The sequence below is a fragment of the Adiantum capillus-veneris genome, chromosome 6 (assembly GCF_014529385.1).
Source record: "Adiantum capillus-veneris isolate H3 chromosome 6, ASM1452938v2, whole genome shotgun sequence".
NCBI lineage: Eukaryota > Viridiplantae > Streptophyta > Polypodiopsida > Polypodiales > Pteridaceae > Adiantum > Adiantum capillus-veneris.
Genome location: NC_140936.1, coordinates 128,026,134 through 128,049,799, shown reverse-complemented (window position 1 = coordinate 128,049,799; position 23,666 = coordinate 128,026,134). Strand labels below are relative to the sequence as shown.

General features: G+C 40.5%; 1 protein-coding gene across 2 annotated transcripts in view; it reads right to left on the bottom strand.

The window, feature by feature from the left end:
* Nucleotides 1-231: 231 nt before the first annotated feature.
* The window catches only part of LOC147456255 (uncharacterized), a 49,170-nt gene continuing 25,735 nt past the window's right edge, over nucleotides 232-23,666 (bottom strand). The window contains exons 3-6 of one of the 2 annotated variants that reach the window (XM_086515430.1): nucleotides 7,265-7,497; nucleotides 7,051-7,112; nucleotides 2,364-3,482; nucleotides 232-2,015 (exon numbers count right to left, since the gene is read on the bottom strand). In XM_086515430.1, coding sequence (XP_086371556.1) covers nucleotides 367-1,044 — 678 coding nt within the window. In that variant the 5' untranslated portion in view covers nucleotides 1,045-2,015; nucleotides 2,364-3,482; nucleotides 7,051-7,112; nucleotides 7,265-7,497 and the 3' untranslated portion in view covers nucleotides 232-366. Of the gene's footprint in view, nucleotides 2,016-2,363; nucleotides 3,483-7,050; nucleotides 7,241-7,264; nucleotides 7,498-23,666 lie in introns of those variants that run through there. The other variant, XM_086515431.1, reaches the window with a different exon arrangement.

Sequence of the window (23,666 nt, the reverse complement as noted above, 5' to 3'; positions counted from 1 at the left end):
GAGCCTCATTAGTGTTTGGTAATGCTTCATTATTATCTCACCAAAACCAAAATTTCTTACTCTTAAAACACATCTGTATGTTAGCTATGCTTTGTTAATTGACACTTTAAATAAAGACATGTGCTTTGTGATGGCTCAAACTCAAGTTTGATCCCCCCCATCATTTTTTAAAACAGCAACAATTAAATCTAATTAAAATGACATACTTTTAGATAAATACACAAGATAGTATTAAGAAAATAGTGTTTGAAGGACCTAAAGTATCACAATTGATCAATTCAATACACTATCCTGCCTTTTTATACTTTAGGAGTCTGTTGGTACATGATAATGGCATGCAGTATTAAACCTAGTATCAAAAATACTCTAAGAAGCATTCACACCTTTTTCATCAGCTACTACAATGCCTTGAGGGGCTCTAGCATCCTCTTGTGCATCCTCATTGCCTGCATCATCATCCTCATTATCTTCATCATTTTCTTTTGCACACTCAACATCCACAACTGGACTCATTTCTCCAACATTGTCTGCCCCCCCTTGATGATCAAAATTCGTAGCTTCTTGAACTTCACTATCATCCGTGTTGTCTACGTTATCGTTGTCTTCATTTCCATCAACATCCTCTCCACTGATTTGTTGCTCATCGATGTTAAGATTGTTAAGGTCTTCTTTTTCTTTATCATCCAGCTCCACTGTTTGTCTCGCAAGTGATGCTTGACTTGCACCACACCACTCCTGCAAGGACGGATTGCTCTCCAAAATACTAGAGCATTGAGATTCTAACTCCATTGCTTCAAAATCATCTTTACATAGAGCAATTGCCCTTCTCTTCTTTGACAAGCTTTGCTCCAACACAACTCCACCGCAAAAAATTTCCAACACATAGCTTTGCTCAGGACAAAACCTTGTAATAAGGCCATCAATGAAGTTTCTATCAATAAATTCATGATCCTTTCCACAAGAGCCTGAGAAAAAGACTCTTTTTGTGTGAGATTTGTCAATAGCCTCAAATCTATCAACCTTGCTAACAAAAAGAGCAACCATTGTAGAGTCCACAGTTCCATCTATCCATGAGTCATCTCTTGTTGCTTGGATATTTCCATATTCAATATGGATCTTAGTTTACTGGCTAGAAACCCCTTCAACAAGCATTCCAATATTGATGAAATCAATGAAACACACTAGCACATATTCGTATTGTGCATTGAATGTGTTTAGATTGAGTGCCAAATTTGCAAAAAAAACTATAGAGAGATTTTCTTTAGTACCGTGAAGATCCAAGACAACCAATTGAAATGGTACGTGCTCTGTATTGTAAAAGTCTTTGATCTTCCCCATATCAAAGCCCACCCCCTTGATTCTCCATGGAATAGACTTATCTTGAGATATTATGCCCATATTAGCTCTATAAAGATTATTGAGGAGAGTTATTACACTTTTTGGAAGTGAGGGTGGAGTCTTCTTTGCTCTGTTGAGAGAGTCCTTGACATAGTACTGGCTATAGCTCCTCATTTGATTGTACTCATACTCTCCTAGCTTGTACTTCTCACAAACTTGCTCCCAAGATAAATTTTCCCTTGTCAAATCAAAGAAGAATGATATTATTGCTTCTTTCAACACTCGATCTGTTTTTAGCTTCCAATCCATCTCATCCATGTCCATTCTATGAGGGGTATCCTTGCTCTTCTTTAGCAAGATGGTTTTGTCCAGGATTGCATGTTGTAGTTCAAGAACTTCTTTATTCTCGAGGCCTAAAATGCACCTGAACAATGTAGGTGCCAGTGTTGCTGTGCCAGGTGCTTGTCGAATCTGACACCCTTCATAGTTAGAAATTTAGGATTTTCGTTGGAACCTTCGTCAATTGTTTCTCGCTTTGTATTTGGTAGCAAGCCTCGAGCATATTGTCTCATGATCTTGACCCAATTCTTCCATATCTTCTCATCACATAGAAGCAAATGCAAGTCGGTCTTGACAAATCCCTTTTGAAGTGTGTGCTCTGTTGTCTCAACAAAGGTCTGCAAAATTCAAAATTGCAACATCAATATTGACAAGTCTCTAACTTGTGGGATTCAGACGTATACTAAATAAGTTCAATCCTAGCTAGATTGAATTGTTTCTTTATATGCTCACATACATCTATGCAAAGTCCAAAATACATGGGTATATGTAAGTGGGGCTCAAACTTAAGTTCGAGCCTCGCTTAGCCTCATATGCAAGTGACACTAAATCTTAAGTTAAAACCTCAATTTAAGTTCTAAATGAGCACATGGAGGTCTTGCTTGAGCCTATGATAGACTCTAGTTTACAAATAGATATTGATTAAAAAGACTCACATCCATGTTTTCAAAGAATCAAACAAGTACCTTCCAAGCCTCAAAGTCCTTCTTGGTTTGGTTGACAGCAGGTGGTGGCTTAAAAGGACAACCATTTGCATGCCACTGTGCTCATGCTTGCATAAGTTGGTCAAGAAATGGCTCCTTTTGCATTGACATTGCAACAGATAGATTCGCATCTTTGGAGATTTCATGAGAGATATTTGGTGGGCAATTGAGAATAATCTTTGATCGTCTATATTTGAATTGATGACGCAATTGAGGGGTAACCTTTGCAATGTTTGCACCTTGCAAACGTTTTGCAGCACTAATGGAGTGTTGTCCAGAGATGATCCAGTAATCAACATTGCGAACATCCTCTTTGGCAAGTTTGTCAAGAGGATGTTTTTTGGAAGGATCACAAGGCATCTTCTGAGTCCTTGTGCATCTTGCCCTTGTGAACCTTCTTGCTCCTCTAAATTAATGGTGGTAGTGATCTTCTCTACATGTGTTGAAGCGCTTGCACGGGCACCTCTTGATATTGCAAGTGCACTCCTAACTATGGCAAAATATTTGCACGTAAAATCTTCTTTGGTAAGCTCAAGACTCGCTTTGGTAAAATCTTTGCACGTAAAATCTTCTTTGGTAAGCTCAAGACTCGCTTTGCATGTTTCACTGCCTTCACTAGGTCTTCCACACAGTCCACACCCGAGTCTTCTTGATTAGTGAAGCTGGAGATCTTCAATCCTAATTTTACAATAGAATTTTATTTTCCTAGTTTGCTACCATTCATGTATGCTACATGAAAAGTTCCCAATGATAAGCAAAACTTGTTTTCCTTTGTGGCCTCTCCAATAGGTAGCACACTACATGCAAATCATGGCATTGTTGTTGCATCCACATCATCTTTGACACCCACAACAATCCCCATGTCTCCATATTTCATATCACCTTGTGACAAATATAGATGGATGCCACCTTTGTAGTTTGCATCTGTATTGTAGGTATCCACAAACCACTTCACTCCTTCTTCTTTTGTTAACTCAAAGGTCTTGTCAACCTTTATACTTGGAGCAGTAGTTTTGGCGTGAGTGGACATTCCAAGAACATTGAGTGTGAAGACTTGTGCACCCTGCTCTGGTATACTTGGTACATTGGAATCCTCCATTCCTGAAACAACCAAAAACAACAATATTAGAACCTAAACAAAGAGCATATGTTTAAGTTATATAGAAAATTTTTAAAAAAACACTAGCATGTGTAGGCGAGGCTCGAACTTAAGTTTGAGTCAAAAGATGTTGTTTTGTACCCTTTCTAGCCACAAGGATGTCATGAGAGTAGTCTTGCAAGTTAGTGATACATTAAATTTGAGCCTAAAAGTGAAGCTCTATGATTTTTCTAGCTAGAAGGATGTCATGAGGCTAGGAATGCACCCTAGTGCTACATTAGCATATGGAGAGGAAGCTCAAACTTAAGTTTGAGCCTAAAAGTGATTTTTTATTCCCTGATGCACTTAAGGCTCGAACTTAAGATCGAGCCTAAAGGTGCTATTCTATGCCCTTGATAGCCACAAATATGTCATCAAGCTAGCCTTCCCTGCTAGTGCTACACTCAAATATGCAAGTGGGGATCAAACTTAAGTTTGAGCCTCTTTTCATTGGTAACCAAAAGGATGCCATGCGGCTAGACTTAAGTTCAATCCTAAGTGTTTTTCTATTCTTGCATGAATCCTAAAAGGACTTAGTGAATCTAGATTTTCATGATAGTTCTGTACTAACATATGTAAGTGAGGCTCAAACTTAAGCTCGAGCCTCTTGCCTCTGGTAGCCACAAGGATGTCCCTCGGCTAGCCTTACACCCTAGTGCTACAATAGCATATGCAAATAAGGCTAGCCACAAGGATGTCATGAGGCAAGCCTTCCAAGGCTAGTGCTAAAGAATATGCACTTGAGGCTCAAACTTAAGATCGAGCCTAAAGGTGTTCTTCTATGCCCTTGGTAGCAACAAGCCCTACATGCTGGTGCTACTCTAGTATATGCAAGTGAGGATTGAACTTAAGTTTGAGCCTACTGGCATTGGTAGCCATACAAATTTCATGAGGCTAACCTTACACCCTAGTGCTAAAGTAACATATACAGTTGATGCTCAAACTTAAGTTCAAGGCAGACTTGCTATATTAGCATATGTAGGCAAGGTTAGAACTTAAGCTCGAGCCTCTTTCCCTAAGTAGCCACAAGGATGTCATTATGCCAGACTTGCTACAATAGCATATGTAGGCAAGGTTCGAATTTAAATTTGAGCCGCTTTCCCTAAGTAGACACAAGGATGACATTAAGTTAGACTTTCTATGTTAGCATAAGTAGGCAAGGTTCAAACTTAAGTTTGAGCCTCTTTCCCTAAGTAGCCACAAGGATGTCATTAAGATAGCCTACAATAGCATATGCAGGCAAGGTTCGAACTTAATTTTGAGCCGCTTTCCCTAAGTATTCACAAGGATGTCATTAGGTTAGACTTGCTATACTAGCATATGTAGGCGAGGTTCGAACTTAAGTTCGAGCCTCTTTCCCTAAGTAGCCACAAGGATATCCCTCAGCTAGCCTTACACATTGGTGCTACAATATCATATGCAATTGAGGCTTAAACTTATGTTTGAACCCAAAGGTGTTGTTATGTTCCCTTGGTATCCACAAGGATGTCATGAAGCTAGACTTTCATGCTAGTGCTATACTAGCATATGTAGGCAAGGCTCAAACTTAAGTTCGAGCCTCTTGCCCTTAGTAGACACAAGGATGTCATGAGGAAATCCTTGCATCCTAGTGCTACACTAGCATATGAAAATGAGGCTTGAACTTAAGGTGCTATTCTATACCCATGGTAGCCACAAGGATGGCATTAGGCTTGCATTCTAGTGCTACACTAGCCTATGCAAGTGAGGATCAAACTTAAGTTCGAGCCTCTTGGAATTAGTATCTCTAAAGGATGAGTCTATACATACTCCCTAGTGCTACAATAGCTTATACAATTGAGGCTCGAACTTAAGCTTGAGCCTCAAAGTGTTTTTCTTTTCCTTTGGTATTCACATGGATGTCATGAAGCTATACATGCATCGTAGTGCTATACTGACATTTGTAGGCAAGGTCTACACTTAAGTGCAAGCTTTTTCCCATTGTTTGCCACAAGGATGCTATTCTATGACCTTAGTAGCTATAAGGATTTCACAAGGCTAACCTTTCCCCCTAGTGCTACAGTATGAAATACTCAAACTTTAGCTTGAGTCTAAAGATATTTTTCCATGTCCTTGATAGACACAAGGATGTCATGAGGTTGTGCCCTTGCATAGTAGGGCTACACAGCAAGCAAGGCTCTTTCCATTGGTAGCTACAAGGATGTTAGGAGGCAAGCCCTTGCATCCTAGTTCTAAAGAATATGCACTTGAGGCTCGAACTTAAGATCGAGCCTAAAGGTGTTCTTCTATGCCCCGTGTAGCAACAAGCCCTACATGATGGTGCTACTCTACTATATGCAAGTGCGGATCGAACTTAAGTTTGAGCCTAGTCCCATTGGTAGACAAACAGATGTCATGAGGCTAACCATACACCCTAGTGCTAAAGTAACATATACTGTTGAGGCTCAAACTTAAGTTCAAGGCAGACTTGCTATATTAGCATATGTAGCCAAGGTTCGAACTTAAGCTGGAGCCTCTTTCCCTAAGTAGCCACAAGGATGTCATTAAGCCAGACTTGCTACAATAGCATATGTAGGTGAGGTTCGAACTTAAATTTGAGCCGCTTTACCTAGAGCTATTATGCTCTAGCCCTAGTTAAGTCTCATGCACTTGCATGAGGCAACACTATCATGCTAAAATATCCACAATAAGCTCATGAGGTCACACTAGAGTGGAATATGCTAGTGCTTTGAGAGCATTAGAAGGTGAGGTTTAAGCTACATCAGCTCATTGTTCTAGTTTCTCAACAAGGAAACAAGGCACCAAAAACGAGCTAAATATCAAAAGCAAAGAATCTACGTCAAGTGGAAATGTCACACTTAGTACCCAACTAAGTAAGTGTTGTTATCTATCTTTTTCTTTAAGTAGATTAATTACTTAATTATAGTTTTTAAAAAAGTTAATTAAAGTACTTATTGATTAAGTACTCTTATTAAAGAATAGCCACTTACTTTCAATTTATAGAGCGTGATTTTAGACATAGTTGTATTTTGATTAACTTAATGATAGAGTTTAAAAGGTGTATCAAAGAGACGGTAGCAAACAATAATGAGTATAAGTAGTCATTAGAAGTAGATTAAATAGAGATTAGAAACTAATAGAATGATATTGAAGACTGAACTTTTGAGATGCAGGTTTAGGAGAGATTAAGAGGAAGGGAGGGAGTGATTAAGAGGAGGCAAGGGAGATTACATAGAGAGATTAGAAGAGATTAGGGAGTGATTAAGATGAGGCAAGAGAGATTACATAGAGAGATTAGAAGAGATTAGGGAGTGATTAAGAGGAGGCAAAGGAGATTACATAGAGAGATTAGAAGAGATTAGGGAGTGATTAAGAGGAGACAAAGGAGATTACATAGAGAGACTGGAAGAGATTAGGGAGTGATTAAGAGGAGGCAATGGAGATTACACAGAGAGATTAGGGAGTGATTAAGAGGAGCTGATGGTAACTACATAGAAAGATTAGAAGAAGATATCACACACGAGAGAGAGAGAGAGAGACAAAGAAGTGCACCTGGATAAGCCTTTCGAATTTGAAATTCAAATTTCAAATCTAAACTACAATCAGATCTTCACCTGCAATCAAAAAGAGAAAGATATGCACACACACACACACACACACACACACACACACACACACACACACACACACAGAGTTAATGTAGAGCATTTTGGGACTGCAAATAGATTCATAGAGGAGAGGGAGATGGGAAAGAAAAGAGCCATACTTGTCACTTCATCCTCAGTTTTTTCACTGTCTGCAAAAAAACCGAAACCCTGTTTTAATGTAGAAGAGAGAGAGGGAGAGAGAGAGAGAGAGAGAGAGAGAGAGAGAGAGATAGAGAATTAATCTAGAGTTGTGAAAAAGAGCCTTGTGGGGCCGCGAGCAGATTTGCAGAGGGCAAGGAGATGCGGGAGTAAAGAATCTCACATGTCGCGCCGTCGTCGAATTCGTCACAGTCTGTAGAAAAATCCAAACATATTATAATATAGAAGGTTTTAAAAGCATTAAAAAGCCTTTAATAGCTTTTCCCACCAACCCTACCATGGTTAGATTAGCAAACTCACATGTGTGGACCAAAACTAATGGTTTTCACGATGGTTAAAAGAAGTGAAAAAAAAACTGTTCACGAAAATCAGCATAACTTTCACATACGGAGTCCGATTGCAAAACTTTTTTTATGAGCCTATAGCTTGAGAGCGGCTCTACACTTTTCTGAACAAAACGATGTTTAAGGGGTCAAAAAATTTGACGAAGTTAGGGGTGTCTAGAACTAGTTTTCTGAGAGTTTTGGGAAAATAATACTCACAAGTTGGACATAGTTTTGACTTCCCTTGGCTAAAACCTCTTAGGATCAATGAGTGAGGGACCCACCTCCACCAACCCTCTTCCTTAACCGATTTCATCGCACCTTTTTGCATGTAAAATTGTCCTGCTACAACACGTAAAACACCAGGACTATAATCACCAAGAATTGATTTACACATAAACAACTGAGAAAAAAACCTCATTGTATTTTGAATGTCCATCAACGCTCAATTGTCATAGCATAATCTCCAAGGCCACCTATACTTGAACTAATGTCCTATCCTAAAAGAAAACTATATGACTAACTAAGCTCGAACTTAAGTTTGAGCCACTCATGCAACTACTTTGAAGCCTCACCTTCTTGTAAGCTCCGACTCTTTTGATAGGTCATTCAAGGAAACTTGGGTTTGATGTAAAGCTCATCATTACCTTGGCTCCACCTTACAACTCTTTAAATGTATAATATAGCTAGAACTTCAATTTGAGTCTCCTTCCAAATTCAAGGCTACTTCAACATAGCTTGGGTTTTTTCTCACACCTATTGTTGCTCGTAGATTTCTAACACTTGAATGTGCATCTATGCTCAAACTTGAGTTTGAGCCTTCTACCAAATTCCATGGGTGCCTCCATGTAACTTGGGCTACATATTGCAACCCGTGTGACAAGTATAGATTTCTAACACTTGGATGTACATTTAGGCTCAAACTTGAGATCGAGCCACCTAAAAAATTCCATGCTTGCCTCTATGAAACTTTGGCTTTGTGAAACTCTTTTTATCAAGGTATTTATAGCACTTAGATGTACATCTAGGATCAAACTTGACCTCAAACTTGAGCTTGAGCCTCCTACGGTCGTGCGTGGGTTGACTTATAGCTTGAGATCCATCTTGCAACTATTTTAAGCTAAAGATTTCTAGCACTTAAGACCTACATTTAGGCTCCATCTATGCTCCGACATTGTAACTTAGGAACCATATTGGACCTATTTTCAGCTTTAGATTTCTAGCACTAAGATGTACATTTAGGCTCAAACTTGAGCTCGAGCCTCCTACCATCCCCAATGGGTTGATTCAGTATAACTCGAGATCCATCTTGTAACTCTTGTGAGCTACATATTTCTAGCACTTGGATGTGCATAAAGGCTCCATCCTTCTATCAAATTCCATGGGTGCCTCTTCAATGTAACATAGTCCCTACCTTGCAACTCTTGTCAGCTTTATATTTCTAGCACTTGGATGTACATACAGGCTCAAACTTGAGCTCGAGCCTCCTACCATCCTCCATGGATTGACTCAGTGTAGATTTTCTTAATTAAATGGGATGCAAGATTTTGCCAAAATTGTGAGTGTATCTTGGGAATGCATTAAATTTTGAGTTATATGTTCAGACATACAATTTTACTGATATCTCTTGATTTTCTCAAAAATTACAAGGTCCAAAACAAGGTGATTCAGTGTTTCTTGTTGATGGTTCCACAAGGAAAGCTCGTGGGGTTATTCATTCCACTGATGTATCTCAACGTTGTGGTTTTGAATTGATTGGCACAACATGTGTGGCGATACATGTACTAGAAAGTTTTGATGACACCTTCTTGATTCCATTCGTCACAATGGATGCAAGAACCATCTCTCAAGCAGTTGGAAGCATCATCAAATGGCCATTGCATAATATTGTTATGGACAGAGGAAAATCTCACACAATAGATGAGGATTTTATTGTTGGTCAAGAAGATGGCTTGATAGATAGAGCGAGTTGGAAAGAGAAAAGAGTTATCCTTTGGGCTGACAATAGATCTACAAAACTTGGTAATGGAGTGGTATTGCTGGTCCACCCATATGAGGCTATAAACTGTACTGAACTAGGTGAGAGTAGCTTGGGTGTCATTGTGGAAGGGTCGATGCATCCACATCAAAGTGATATTTCAAGTTTGAATTTGGTAAGATGGCCTATTAGGAAGCTCACATTTGAGAATGGTGGGCCCTTGATCAAAGACACTGGATCCTCTTCTGCCATTGAGGGTATTCAAGATTTCCTCATGGAAGAAACGAGAGATTCCCTTGACAGCTTATATGCTTCCAGTGATGACTATGAGGATGATGGCATACATAACAACACTGAAACTAGTTTTGAAGAAGGTACCACCAGTACAGAACTAGGTCTTCTTCTTCATACTCAAAATGATAGAGAGCAGGATGCCATTGCCGGTGACTATGATATAAGAGATGGGACAGGTAAGAAAAGGAGTTATGTACATAAAGTTAGGCCTAGCAAGAAAAAAAAGGTAATGCTCATGGTTTCAACAAACAATGTGATGCTGCAAACATTCACAAAGTTGCAACAATTGATTGTTGTGAGATGCGATGCTGCCAGATTGGAAATAGATCCAAATCATGCAAGCGAGGGCAGACTTTTGGGGACAAAGCTACACTAGTCGATGCACATTAGTATTGGATTGTATGAGCATGGCTCATAGAAAAGATCAAGAAGAGGAATGCTTTGAGTTTACTTTTGATGGAAAGAAGGTATGTAGTAAAGCATGGTATGTAATGCATGGAATAGGAAAGTCAACATTTTACAGGCTGCGTAAAAAATTCTTGGATGGAGCATGCAATGGAAATCATGGAAACACTGGAACAATAAGGAAGAGCTTGACACATGTTGATATGGCAAAAGCACTCATACAAGGCTTCATAGATAATAATACAGATCAAATGCCACATAAGTCAAGGACAACCATGCATGGCACTTGGGAAACTCAACGTGTTCTACCAACGATGTACAAACAAGTGGACATTTTGTGGGAAGTAAACGACACACTTGTCACAATGGAATACAAAACATTGTCACAGCCAACATTCTCAAGGTTGTGGAACACAGTCTTCAAGATAGTCACTTTATCAAAATCAAGTACATTCTCTAAATGTGACATTTGCACATCCATAAAGGTCAAGCTGGAGTCTACCAAAAATCAGGTGGAGCGTGCTAGATACATGGCACAGAGGAGATCACACAGAGGAGAAATCTGTACTATGCTTGGAGGAGCTCTTCAGAAATGAATACAACCAAGTTCTTGTGCATTATACATGACAAGATGGACCAAAGTAAGACTGCTATACCACAAATTAAACCAGTTCCAAAATCTCTCAATGGAGTTGAGAGGCTTCCAGTGTCCTTGACAGAAATTCTCACTCATGGACATGGACAAACAGCTTATGGTCACTTTGCATTGGGATTATGGCCGAGTGATCCCAACTTCACAATTGCATCTCTCTCAAAATATCTAATAAACTTAGAAAGAAGAGATAAACATATGTTTGGTGACTTAAGCTTAGAAAACTCAAGTGTAGAACCACGAACAAATCTTTTTGATTGTGTTTTGTCTACAGCTTCTCTCTATCACAATATGAAAGTGCTTAAGGAGAAAAACCTGTACTGTAAGGAACAGAGTGCTCAGAATGAAGAGGCAGAGACTGATCTAATTACAAATGTGAATGTGGACACTGAGAATTTTGCTTCTAGACAGGGAAATGATTGCCCAAGGATGCAATCAATCTTTGGTACTAATGCACATGTACAGGAGGATGGCAATGTATTTGGGTTCAAGAGGTTGCCAAGAACATTGTTGTTGCAACTTGACAATTGTGGTTCAGAAAATAAGAATCGATATGTGTTTGCATACCTATCATTGTTGGCTGCACGAGGAGTCTTTGACACTGTACAACTTGGATTTCTTATGGTTGGTCACACTCATGAAGACATTGATGCATTGTTCAGTCGCTTTTCTGAGAAGCTTAGAAAACAAGCCATTTTTACATTTCCACATTTGATGAAGATCTTCAGTGAGTGTGTTAGCATGCATCCAGCACCTTTTCTCCTACAAAAGGTGGCAGACTTTAAAGGATTTTTAAAGGGGTTCTTACATGATGGAGCAGATAGCTTAGTGGGTCATTCAAAGCCATTGCAATTTAGGTTCTATATGAGTGATGGAATACCTTTGATGCAATACAAAGTGCACCCTAAAAATGTGGATTGGTTAACCGAAAATGGTATAGAGTTATATAAGAGAAATGACCAAGGAGGATCCAAGCTTCTTGAAGGTGTTCCAAAAGTATTACCACCCTTTGAGTATGTTAAAGATAGTGAGAAAGTTATGGAAGGAATAAAGAAGTATGTTAGTTGGTGGAAAGATCACTTGAAAAAGAAAGGAGATGAAAGTGAGTATGCTAGGTGGATCAACCCAGTTCTCATGAAAGCTATGCAAAACCCTGGACAAAGTGAAAACACTTTATTTGATGACTTTTGTCCAAGGAGTATGCGTGAACAAGATCATCCTCTTGAAGTTCCATTGGAAGATGGTCTAGATGAAGCACTTGACATAATAGAGGGCCACTATTGTGGTCCAATGCGCAACAACCCTGCTGAGGAGTTCAACCCAACTCTTGATGTGGCAAAGGGAGACTTTGTACTTGTGCAACCTTGTGATGAAAATTACCCAATTTGGTTAGGAGTGGCAGCAACAGATATTGATCAGAACAATGACTCGGCAACCTATCTTCAAGTGAAGATACAATACTAGGCACCAATTTCAAAGAAGAATAATTCAAGTGATGTGGAGGTTTACAAGGATTGTTGGAACAAGTATTGGAGAGAGAACATCAATGATCCTCAACGTTGGGAAGATACTAGCTGCATCATTTGGGCATGGAAGCCCAAGGGTGGATGAATTCTTGAAAAAATCAAGATTCCAAAGGCAATAATCCTCAAGGCCAAAGAGAGTCAGTTGAAACTTGATGAACATGAGGCACCATCAAATGTCAATGCAAATGAAGAGGAATGATCTCTTAGCATTCGCCTTTCAACCCTTTCAACTTTGTAATCTTCTAGCAATGGGTCCAATTAGTCCACCCATAGATATGGTCATTATCAACATTGATAATGGCATCCCACCTTTGTAATCTTCAAGAAATCTTATTCAATATGAATGGTGTTTTTTTTCACATTAGTCACTCAAGTTTTTCTTGCAACTTACATTTTAATTGTTTTATCAAATGAAGCATGTGTGGGAAGAAAATTTTCGGTGCATGAGTGTGTGTGTCTGTGTGTGTGTGTGTGTGTGTGTGTGTGTGTGTGTGTGTGTGTATTTGTAAACTAACATGTGCAAAAACACTCTAGTGTATAGTATGGTTGTTGAAAACGGACCATATTGGATCTTGCAGACTCATAAGCATCCACTAAACATTGTATCTCAGTTTTCATATGTGCAACAACCTAGTACAATACAACCTTACCTCAAGTCCATGAGACACATAGAATCGTCCCAAATGTGTGAATTTTTCCCTATTTTCCTAAATAGGTGTTAAAGGAGGAATGTCGCATTTTACCCAATATGTAGTCCTCACAAACATGTTTAATTGGTGCATGTAAAGTAGGCAATGAAGAAACCATCTTAGATTTCTATGGGCGCAACAAACTACTAAAATTCAAATGACCAAAATGTGCATGCCAAAGTTTTGCATCTAAAACAACTTTTAAATATGAAACTACACATGTTGTATCTTCCACACAATTCACATAAGCATTCAAATTATAAATCCCATGGCTTAATAAACCAAATGCCATAATTGTGTCACCAAAATTGAGATCATGAACTATACATTTGTCATCCAAAAATTTGAAAACTAGGCCAAACCTAGTAAGCAAAAATTGACAATAAATTTTTCTTGCTCCTAGGAATATACAAGGCATCTTTTAATGTGAAAGCATACCATTTGTAGTAGTAAGCAGAATGTTATATGTGCATGTGACAATATTCCATATAGGGGTAGACTCAAGAAAACTGAACATGTCACGCTACAAAGTAATGTGTTTTGTGGAACCACTATCAAAGTACCACACACGAGAATCTACAACTGACATAAATATGTCATGGAGAGATGGTTTAAAATTGTGGTGTACACTGAAAGCCCATTTTTTATCATGTACCATACTTGTTGTGGTTAGGAAGTAAAAGGAGAGGTATCTACAACAACCATACTGGCCTCCTTTTTCTTTGCCTCCTTCGACTTCAACTTAGGATAATCCTTAATAAGATTATCATTAGTCTTAGAATAGTTGCATCATAGCTTCTTCTTGGACTTATTAGTGCTCAATCGTATGAGGCTTATCATTAATCTTCGAAGGTGTAACTTTTGGCTTGTTGCTCAAAGAGGTATTTGCATCACCTCTTTGTGAATAGTCACAAAGACCAGATCTACAACACACTATTTACACCTCCTTTTCCTAGACTGGTATTCTTGCAAGAGTATAGCAACCAACTCATCAAACTTGGTAGCATCTAGATTTCCCTTTGTCACAAGTAGATGTAAAACTCTGATAAGAATCTAGCATGTCGTTAAGAACTATCTGCACAAGTGAACTATCAGGAATGATCTCATCTACAACAATTAATTTCTCTTTGAGATCTTTAATCTCTATAAGTAAAATTTCCATAGAGTTTGCTTCCTCCATATGCTTAGACTTTAACCACATGTGCCTCATTGCACCCTACATACAAATGTGCAAGAATGTCCCAAGTTTTCTTGGATATCCTTATTGAACGAATGTGCGGTACAATGGTATGTTTAATAGATAAAACAATCAAGGCATGTGCTTATGCATCTCTGCCATCCCAATAATGCTATTCAAGAGTGGGCAAGACTGCTACATTACTAGATGTGCTAGAACCTGTGACATCCTCACAATAGTACCAGAATCTGCCACAGATCTTGGATGTATATCAATACCATGTACAATGCTCCAAAAAACTTTGGAAACCCATACATGATACATCATGTATTCCCACAATGGATAATTGTTACCATCAGGCTTGTCATTAGCAGACAACATGCAAAATATATCATTATCAGACATTGTCGAGACGAAAGCCTATAATGGCCAAAGCAATGACCTGCCAAAGAAATAAAATGTACTAATATAACTTGTGGGGACACAAATAGAGACAATATAGTAAATTAGTGAGAAATCAGATAATCTTGATGAAGAACAAGCAAAATCTTGATGAAGAACATTTGGATTAAGTATTGTAGGAATGCACACAAAGCTTGGAGAAGAAGAAGCTCAAGAGCACACAACGCAAGTAGTATTACTTAGTGTGCAAGTATAAAGATAAAGATGCCCTAGAATGAGGATGGGCATATGTACAATGCACATGGAAAAAAACTCCTAGTGAGGGAAAAATGACCCCGACGGTCCTATGTGTGCACACAAATCACTACCATATCATATCAACACTTCTTCACCCCCTGCAATGCTTGCTAATACTCTTGGGACACCTACCTCTTGTACTTCTTTTTTATCCCTTTTTACTGGTGCTAGTAGTGCTAGGAGTACAAGAAAATCCTTCCCTACAGAAAGGGGTAAAAATCTCCCACTTCGTAACTTCCTGAATATGTGATGCTTTCATGTGAAAAAAGGACCTACTAGCACGTTCACCCTTTGTAATCAGGAAGATGACTCTTCATGCATATATTCTCATTGCCTTTTTGCAAACAAATTATTAGAATTTGTCTCTCCAAAATAGGTAATTTTTTATACTTTTGATTCTGTCATTGGAAACCATGAGTACATAGAAAATGCTCAATTTGGATGTAAGTACACACCATCCAATGTAAAGCTGATATCATCCTTAATTATATCTGTTATGATTTTCTTAAGTTTACTTTTGACTTTGCTAACTTTGGTAAGCATGTTTCCACAACTACTTTAAACGTGATCAAATACAAAGATGTTTGTAAGCTTCTTAAAATAGGTTTTAATCATATTCCTCTAGAACCACTTAACCCTCATTTGGATTTAAGTGCCCTACTTGCATGTCTGGTAGACATTGTCAACTTGGAGGTGACATACGTCTAGCAATTGCTAGAAAGGTGTGTGACATTTTTGAGAAAAACATCTCTTTACTTCCCAAAAATTGGTTCTCTCAAGAGATTTCTTGATTGAAGACAAAAATCAGTTCTCTCAAGAGATTTCTTGATTGAAGACAATTTGCAGTTGAAAGTTTATGGTGGTTGGGTTAGATAAAGCTCGTCATAACCCCTCATTTATATGTAAAATGCGACAAAAAGTGGGCTAGATGAAGGGATTTTTATAAATGTTCTTTTGTCTCCTTTGGAGCTAGTTGATCTTGTTAAAGATCTACATGACATCCTAGTAACCTTCGCGTATTATTTCCTACTTACAAAATACATAGAAATAAGTTTAGATGGATCCGTGCCTTCACAGAGACCACTGGTCTTATTTTACTAAAATCCTAAATATGTTTTTTTCAGATTTTCACAAAAGGATATAAGTAAGATTTTGGGTGAAGACTGAACGCGCTTCGTCTCCGCGTTTACCTTCCCCTACTCTGTGCGCGCGGGTCGAAGGGCAGCTGCAACGCTTGCATAAGGGTTGGGGGGCCCAGTGGTGCATCTTCTGGAGGTCCTTTGGGCTACAATCACAGAGGTATGCACTACCTGCAGGTGCAGAGTTTTCTAGGGAGAGGTGGCGTGGCCCGAGTACAAGAGAGAGTCTGGGATGGCTCTCTCGGCTATCTCGCCCGACCTGGCGAAGTGGGGAAGGTCAGATCTGGACGTTCTTTTTGGCCATCAGTCTTGGCGGAATCCTGCCCCCTTTCCGTGGGTGAAGCGTGCATCTTGGTTTGGAAGGACTTGCTACGAGCGGTGATGTTTCCGATGTTTGTTGCCCAGTTGCTAGGGGCGTTTCAGATGTTTCCATGGGTGTTCTGGGTACAGGTGGAAGATGGTATGCATGAGGCTTGGCCCGTACGATGTGGCTTTGTGGGTAGGGCTCGAAGCCGACGACGGAAGGTGGGATGGTGGCACTATTCTTCTTTCAGGTGGCAGTCTTCGGTGTCTGGGTTGCGACCAAGAAGGTGTATGGCTCACCTCAATAGCCTGTATTCATGGGTTATAGAGTGTGACTGACTTTGGTTTGATCTGGCACTCGATCGTGATTCACCCCGAGTGCTTTTGCAATGTTGGAGTCTCGTTGGTGATGGAGTTTTTGGCTCTGCCCTTACTGCGGCGGTATGCTCTCTTCTTCTCTAGCTTCGACTGGTGTTTTGTGTCCGGTGTTCTGCAGTCATTCTGGTGTTTCGGGTATTTGTTTTATGTGGGAAATTATGATGGTGGTAGGGTGGCTCCCTTGGTTAGCCGATATATGAGGTCTTAAGGTGGTGTGTTGTACTGATGCAGCCATGGCTCGTATTGAGCATGGTTATCTATGTAATTATTTTTGTCTTTAATTCATTCACTCACAGTTTGTGAGTTTTGCAAACAAAAAAAGAAACAAAAGATTTGGGGGATAGACGTTAGTCCCTTTTTAATTTGCCTCTGATGCATGGTTTTTAGGACCCCTTCTGAAGATGCATTAAAGGCACATTCAGTTGTTGGGGAGATGAGGATACTCTAGTCCAAGGGATCTCGAAAGAGAGGAAAAATCTACTTCACAAGCACCAAAGAGTAAAAAGTGCCATGGACAGAAGATACGTGGGAACGAGCTCTTATGCATGCCTACAACCTATATCTTACAGAATAGCCCATTCTAGGTGTGAATTTCTAGTGAAATTTACACGAGGATGTTCGTGTGGACTCACAGCACAGCATACTCCGTTTTCACTTTTTTACCGACAGTAAATATTTTTTACCACAGTAAATATTTTTTACCTACAGTAAATATTTTTCACCTACATGGTAAATACAAATCACTTTTTACCTACAGTAACTTTTTTTACCCATGGTAAATATTTTTACTGCACCATAAGTATTTGGTAGGTAACAGTTCACTGTTACTAGAAGCAGTGATTGGGCATCAACAATGCAGTTACAGGAGGAGAAAAAGGGAAAATCTTATGGTAAAGGTGAGTCAACAGGGATAAAGACTTTTGAGTTGAAAAGAGACATGCTGATTTTTTCAAAGAACACATGTCAAAAGAAGCCATGGTTGAGGATTTTTTGAGAATTTGATATTCAGGAGGACCCAGTTGCCACTTCCCCCCCGCAGGTCCCCCCCTGACATGTGCAGAACCTCCAGTTTCAACAGCCACCTACCTGCTCTTAAATGCTGGTCAAGGCCTTATCCCCATGTGTCACAATCAGAAAAATCAGCATTAACCCTCCCCTCTCACATCACTCTAGAGAATATCTTGATGGTGACATATCACGTGACCTCAATCTGTTGACCACCCTAAGCAAAAAGTAACCCCAATCAGCGGATTTAAGCATGTTTATCCCTAATCCTAAACCCTCTCAGAAACCTATATAAGGAGTCCTTCTCTCACTCAAAACCAACACTTCACCCACTTCACCAAGCAATGAAGCTATGACGACATTGCTCACAACGAGGAGCTATGGATGGAGCTCTACTCTCTCTCTCCCTCTAGTATGCTACATTACTAGCCCTAAAACCTAAATAAGGAGTCTTCTCTCATGCTCCATGGCCACCATCCTCGCCATCATTCTCTAAGGTATTGATGTGTTGCTAGTAGGATCATACCTACTTGCTGGGTTGATTGTTTTTGACAAGGGATTATGCCATCCTTGGCTTGCTTCTCTATATCCTTGTTATGTATGATCAGATGCCGTTGTATTGTTAATCTGATGTCTTGTGTATATATATGCTACATAAGGTCCCTAAGCTTCGTTTCTATGTGTTTTGCCATATGTTTTGATGCCATCATAATGCCAGAAGTCTCACTTGCCTATGTGTACTATGTGTGAGGTCCCTAAACCTCTTAATTTAGGGTGGTGCCCCCTTTGTTTTGTTCTTTGCTTGTTTGCATGAGGCGTGGTTTGTGGAGTGTGCACGAGTACAGAGGCCACGCGATTGCACTGCTCTTTTTCCCGCTATCATTTTGGTGCCCCCACGGAGGAGGGCTACAAAGACCTTCAGTCCACAAGCAATGAAGATGTGCAATCTACAACATGGATGAATGGTGTGAGGAGTTTGCAAATTGGAGAACAGAAGATGAGGAGGCTTTAGAGTCCTTAAAAGCTTTCATCGAGGTCTTGTTACCAGGTTGCAGTGTCATTGAAATTCAAGAAGTAAGTTCTTCTACATGCCTTGTTCGTGATCGTCGCCAACAAAGGAGAGTAAGAAGAAGAGCTTGATATACCTCTCCTCTCAACCTATGAGTGCTCCAGAAACCTCCAACGCACACGAGCTTGAAATATTCTACATCAACATACATGAAGGTACTGTGACACACATTAAGGGAAGAGAAAGCATCACCAGACCTCTCTTTCCTGAGGAGCCGACTAAGAGGAGGAAGATCACCTCTACACCTAAGTGGCCCAAGGCCCCAGCGCGTGCTCAAGCGTAAGGTAACATTTGGCTTAATCTCATTAATAAGGGATTACATGACCACTACAGGCAAGAAAAACGCTAGTGAGCAACCAACTTAACCCTCCAACTTGCAACCACGACTCTCACCCCTAAATCCTCCTGAAGCAAAGAGGCGAAGGCTTGCCTACAAGATTGCCGCCCGTCTGCGAGTGCTCCCAGTGCACTTTGTGAATCCAGACACCACCAATCCCAAGCCAACCTCCTGTCCGTGTGAAGATCACTTTGGATATTGTCCAAAGTGCTTTGGAGACCGGGAAAAAGCCTCCCTGCCCTACCTTTGCTGCTAATTTTCAAGAAGTTATCTCAATCTAAGGAAACTATCTTAGTTGATGATGTGCTGCACATTAATGGTGTCACTTTCATTCGTCATGCTGATTATGGTAATAGCATCCAATTGTTGATTGCTAAAAGGCTCAGCATTGTACAAAGTGTTTCCATCACGCCTTACGTCTTCACAGATGCATCAGGAAGAGTCGAAGTGATCCGAGGTGCTGACCTTCTGTGGCTGATCAGGCTCATTGGCCCCAAGGTGGTGCAACTAAGCTAGGATCTTGTGTGTAAGTATGGATGCCAATAACGAGAATGATGATCCCCGCATGTTTCCTTTCCATTTTGTGCGTCATATCCGTGTGAATATTTGTATTGATAGAAAAATCTTTTATCAGCAAAGAATAGCCCCTGTTGTTTGCAGCCGAGAGACTTGGGGAAATCTTGCGCTCTCCTCATCCTGTCATTCTACCCTTACTAGACTATTACCATTCCTTTGATGTGTCGATCTTCATCCTATTTTGAGCTAAGTTGTGCTAAAGCTCCAAATTGTAATTACCATACTCTATTTTAAAATAAATTGGAGCTGTTTGTGTAATTGTTTACTCTCTCACTTATGGCCTTCCCTAACTTTTATGGTAAGCCTGGGGAGGTTGCTCCAAACGTTTTGGATAATTTGGAAATGGCCTTTCTGGTATCGGGAAGGGATGACGAAGCTACTAAGTTAAGGGCCTTTCCTTTGGTCTTGAGGGAAGGTGCAAAATTATGGTATCAAACTTTGGCACCTGAAGAAAGAAGAGACTGGGAGTCCTTAAAGATGGCCTTCATCGAAGAATTTTGCCGCCATGAGCCTCCAGAGGAGATATGGAGACAGCTCTTAGAGCTACGCCAAACATCACCCAATGACTATAGAAGCTATGAAGGAAAGTTTTCCAACCTGTGGGAGAAATGGTGTGCATCACTAGGTGAAGGAGAAAGGGCGCCAGAATGCCTAAAGAAGGACTGTTTCCTGGCAGAGCTTTACCCCATCCTTTGAGAAAAGGTAAAAGGTAAATTCCTAGATACCTTTGATAAAGCTATGACTTATGCAAGGGAGAAGGATAGGAAGTTAAAATTCCAAGCTCAACTACAAGGGGGAATGGAGCCTCCACCGCTAGCTCAACCTATGGCAAGGGTAGTAGCAGGGACTAGAGCAACAGACCAAGAGTCCTCTCAACAAGAATTACTTCAACAAATCACCAATCAACTAGAGAGCCTGTCCATCAATCTGGTTCAAGGTGTAAGGGCTCCCCAGCCAGGAAATGAACGAAATAGACAAGAAGGACAAAGGCAAGCACGTGAGTACATTTGCTACAACTGTGGAGAGGTAGGTCACGGCATGTATTATTGCCCCCATCCATGACGCTATCAAGGAAATGGTAATCAAAGACGGCCTCCTCGCCAGCAAGTCACTCCTCCTCGAGCTAGGCCACTAAATGGACAAAATGCACACGCGGCTCCACCAATCCAAATATTGAGACCCCCTCCTCCACCACCACAAGCACCAGCAGAGATCCCTCCACTACCATCAGGAGGGGAGGACAGGGCTGTCTCTGTCATAAGTCTTGGCAATGGTAAGGATAAAGGGAAAGAAAAAATGGAGGAAGCTGTTGCCATGCCAATAAAGAGAGTTATGAGACAAAGAACTGATGAAATGGAAGCTTCAGAGCCGGATAAAGGGAATGAGGGTTCCTCCCAAGTGATAGGAGACAAGAAAAGGAAGAGTAGGTCAAGGAGGCACATAGGAGTAGAAGACTTTCCACTTGGGGTAGGATCCATACCTTACGACCTAGTAGCAGATGTGAGTAAGCAAGGACCAAAGATTTCATGGCAGCAACTTCTCCACCTTTCCCCAAAGATGCGTAGAACCTGGTCTAAGATGGTTAGCACCAGGAGGGCTAAGGCAAAGTCAGTTGGGTCTATTAGTGCAAGAGGCATGAAGGATATCGTGCCAGTCATTGATGTAGAGATTAAGAGTCAGCGAGTCTCCAATGTGTACGTAGATGGTGGAGCAGAGATTTGTGTTATGACAGAGAAATTAATGCACAGGTTGGGTTTGGAAGTAAACGAGCAAACTTCCTTACAAGCTAAGATGGCAAATAATTTAAGGGTGGCTTGTGTGGGAAAGGTTAATGGAGTGAAGGTTTCAGCTTTTGGTGTGGCAATCTCAATTGATGCTTATGTGATCCCAACTAAGGGGGAGGGCTATCCGCTAATCCTTGGAAGACCTTGGCTTATGGCTATGAAAGCTAGGCAAGATTGGGAGACAGGTTCCCTTGAGTTGCGACCAAATCATAAGGTAGGTGGCAAGCAACAAAAAATTGTGTATGACATGAAGCAGGGTAGACAACAAGACCTAGAGATGGAGACTTCTATGGATGAATGGAGCACAAGCAGTTGCTCTTCATCTGAGGATGAGTCATCTGAGGAGGATGCTAGCTCTTTGGAAGTCATGGGTATAATACTGCGAAACCCAGAAGGAGAAGGTGGTCAAGACTCTCTAAACAAGGAAGAAGCCACAGGCTTAGAGGAGATGCTAGCTAAGGACCTACTAGAAGAAGAGAGAGAACCCTATTTGCACGTACTAAAGAAGCATGCTAGCCTCTTTATAACTGATTACGAGCACATTAAAGGAGTGACGATAACCCAACACCATATCCAATTAAAGGAAGGTGCCAAACCAGTGGTGCAAAGGCTAAGGAGATTAGGGCTAGTGCAACAAGATGCACTCTTAAAAGAAGTAAAAAGATTACTCAAGGCAGGATTTATCTACCCAGTGGAAGATTCTGAGTGGGTGTCTCCAGCTGTGGTAGCACCAAAGAAAAATGGGAAGTGGAGGGTATGTGTGGATTACAAGCCTCTAAACGCAGGCACAAAAAGGGACCATTTTCCTTTACCTTTTCAAGATGAAATACTAAATGAAGTGGCTGGTCATGAAAGGTACACAGTGTGTGATGGGTACTCATGCTACTTCCAAATCAGAATTGCAGATGAAGACCAAAGAAAGACTACCTTCATAACACCTTGGGGGTGTTTTGCTTATAGAGTTATGCCTTTTGGTTTAACTAATGCCCCAGCTACTTTCTAGAGGTTTATGAACTTGGTGTTTCAACCTTACTTTGGTAAGTCCATATGAATCTTCATTGATGATTTTTGCATTTACAGCTCTAGGGAAGTACATCTGTCCAAGGTTGATGAAGGTTTCACCCGTCTGGCACAATTGGGTGGGCAATTGAATAAAGACAAGTGCCACATAGGTGAGAGCAAGGTCACTCTACTAGGCCATGTTGTGTCTCAAGCTAGTATTGAGGCTGACCCTGAAAAGGTAAAGACATTGTTAGCTTTACCTACTCCTTCAAACGTGAAGCAACTAGTCTCCTTCATTCAAAAGGTTCGCTACATGGGATGATTCATACATCTCCTTTCTCAGGAAATCTATCCTTTGCAGCAGCTCACTAAACACACTACATTGACATGGAGTGAGGAGGGTGAAAGGTGCTTTCAAGAAGTTAAAACCATTTTGAGCTCATTGCCTGTCGTCCTACAACCCACATGGGGTGAATTATTCTATGTAAATCCTAGTGTAGGTCCAGAAGCTCTAGGAGCTGTCTTGATGCAAAAAGACCCAAAGACATCTCTCATGAGACCAGTCTACTTCTCTAGTAGAGTGATGACAGCTGCTGAAAAGGGTTTCAGCGCAACTGAGCAATTGTTGCTAGCTCTTAAGTTTGCAGTGGAGAAGTTTCGGGCTTACTTACTTCCGAGACAATTTGTGGTGATCACAACTGAGGAGGTTTTTCCATATGCCCTACAACACATGGAATTGTCTCAAAGAATAGTAGAGTGATGACAGCTGCTGAAAAGGGTTTCAACGCAACTTAGCAACTGGTGCTAGCTCTTAAGTTTGCAGTGGAGAAGTTTCGGGCTTACTTACTTCCGAGACAATTTGTGGTGATCACAACTGACGAGGTTTTTCCATATGCCCTACAACACATGGAATTGTCTCAAAGAATAGCAAAGTGGGTGGTGCAGCTTCAAGAGTTTGACTACACACTATAAGTAGAGGATTCCACCCGTGCTTGTTTGGCAGATGTCCTCACACAAAGGTGTTAT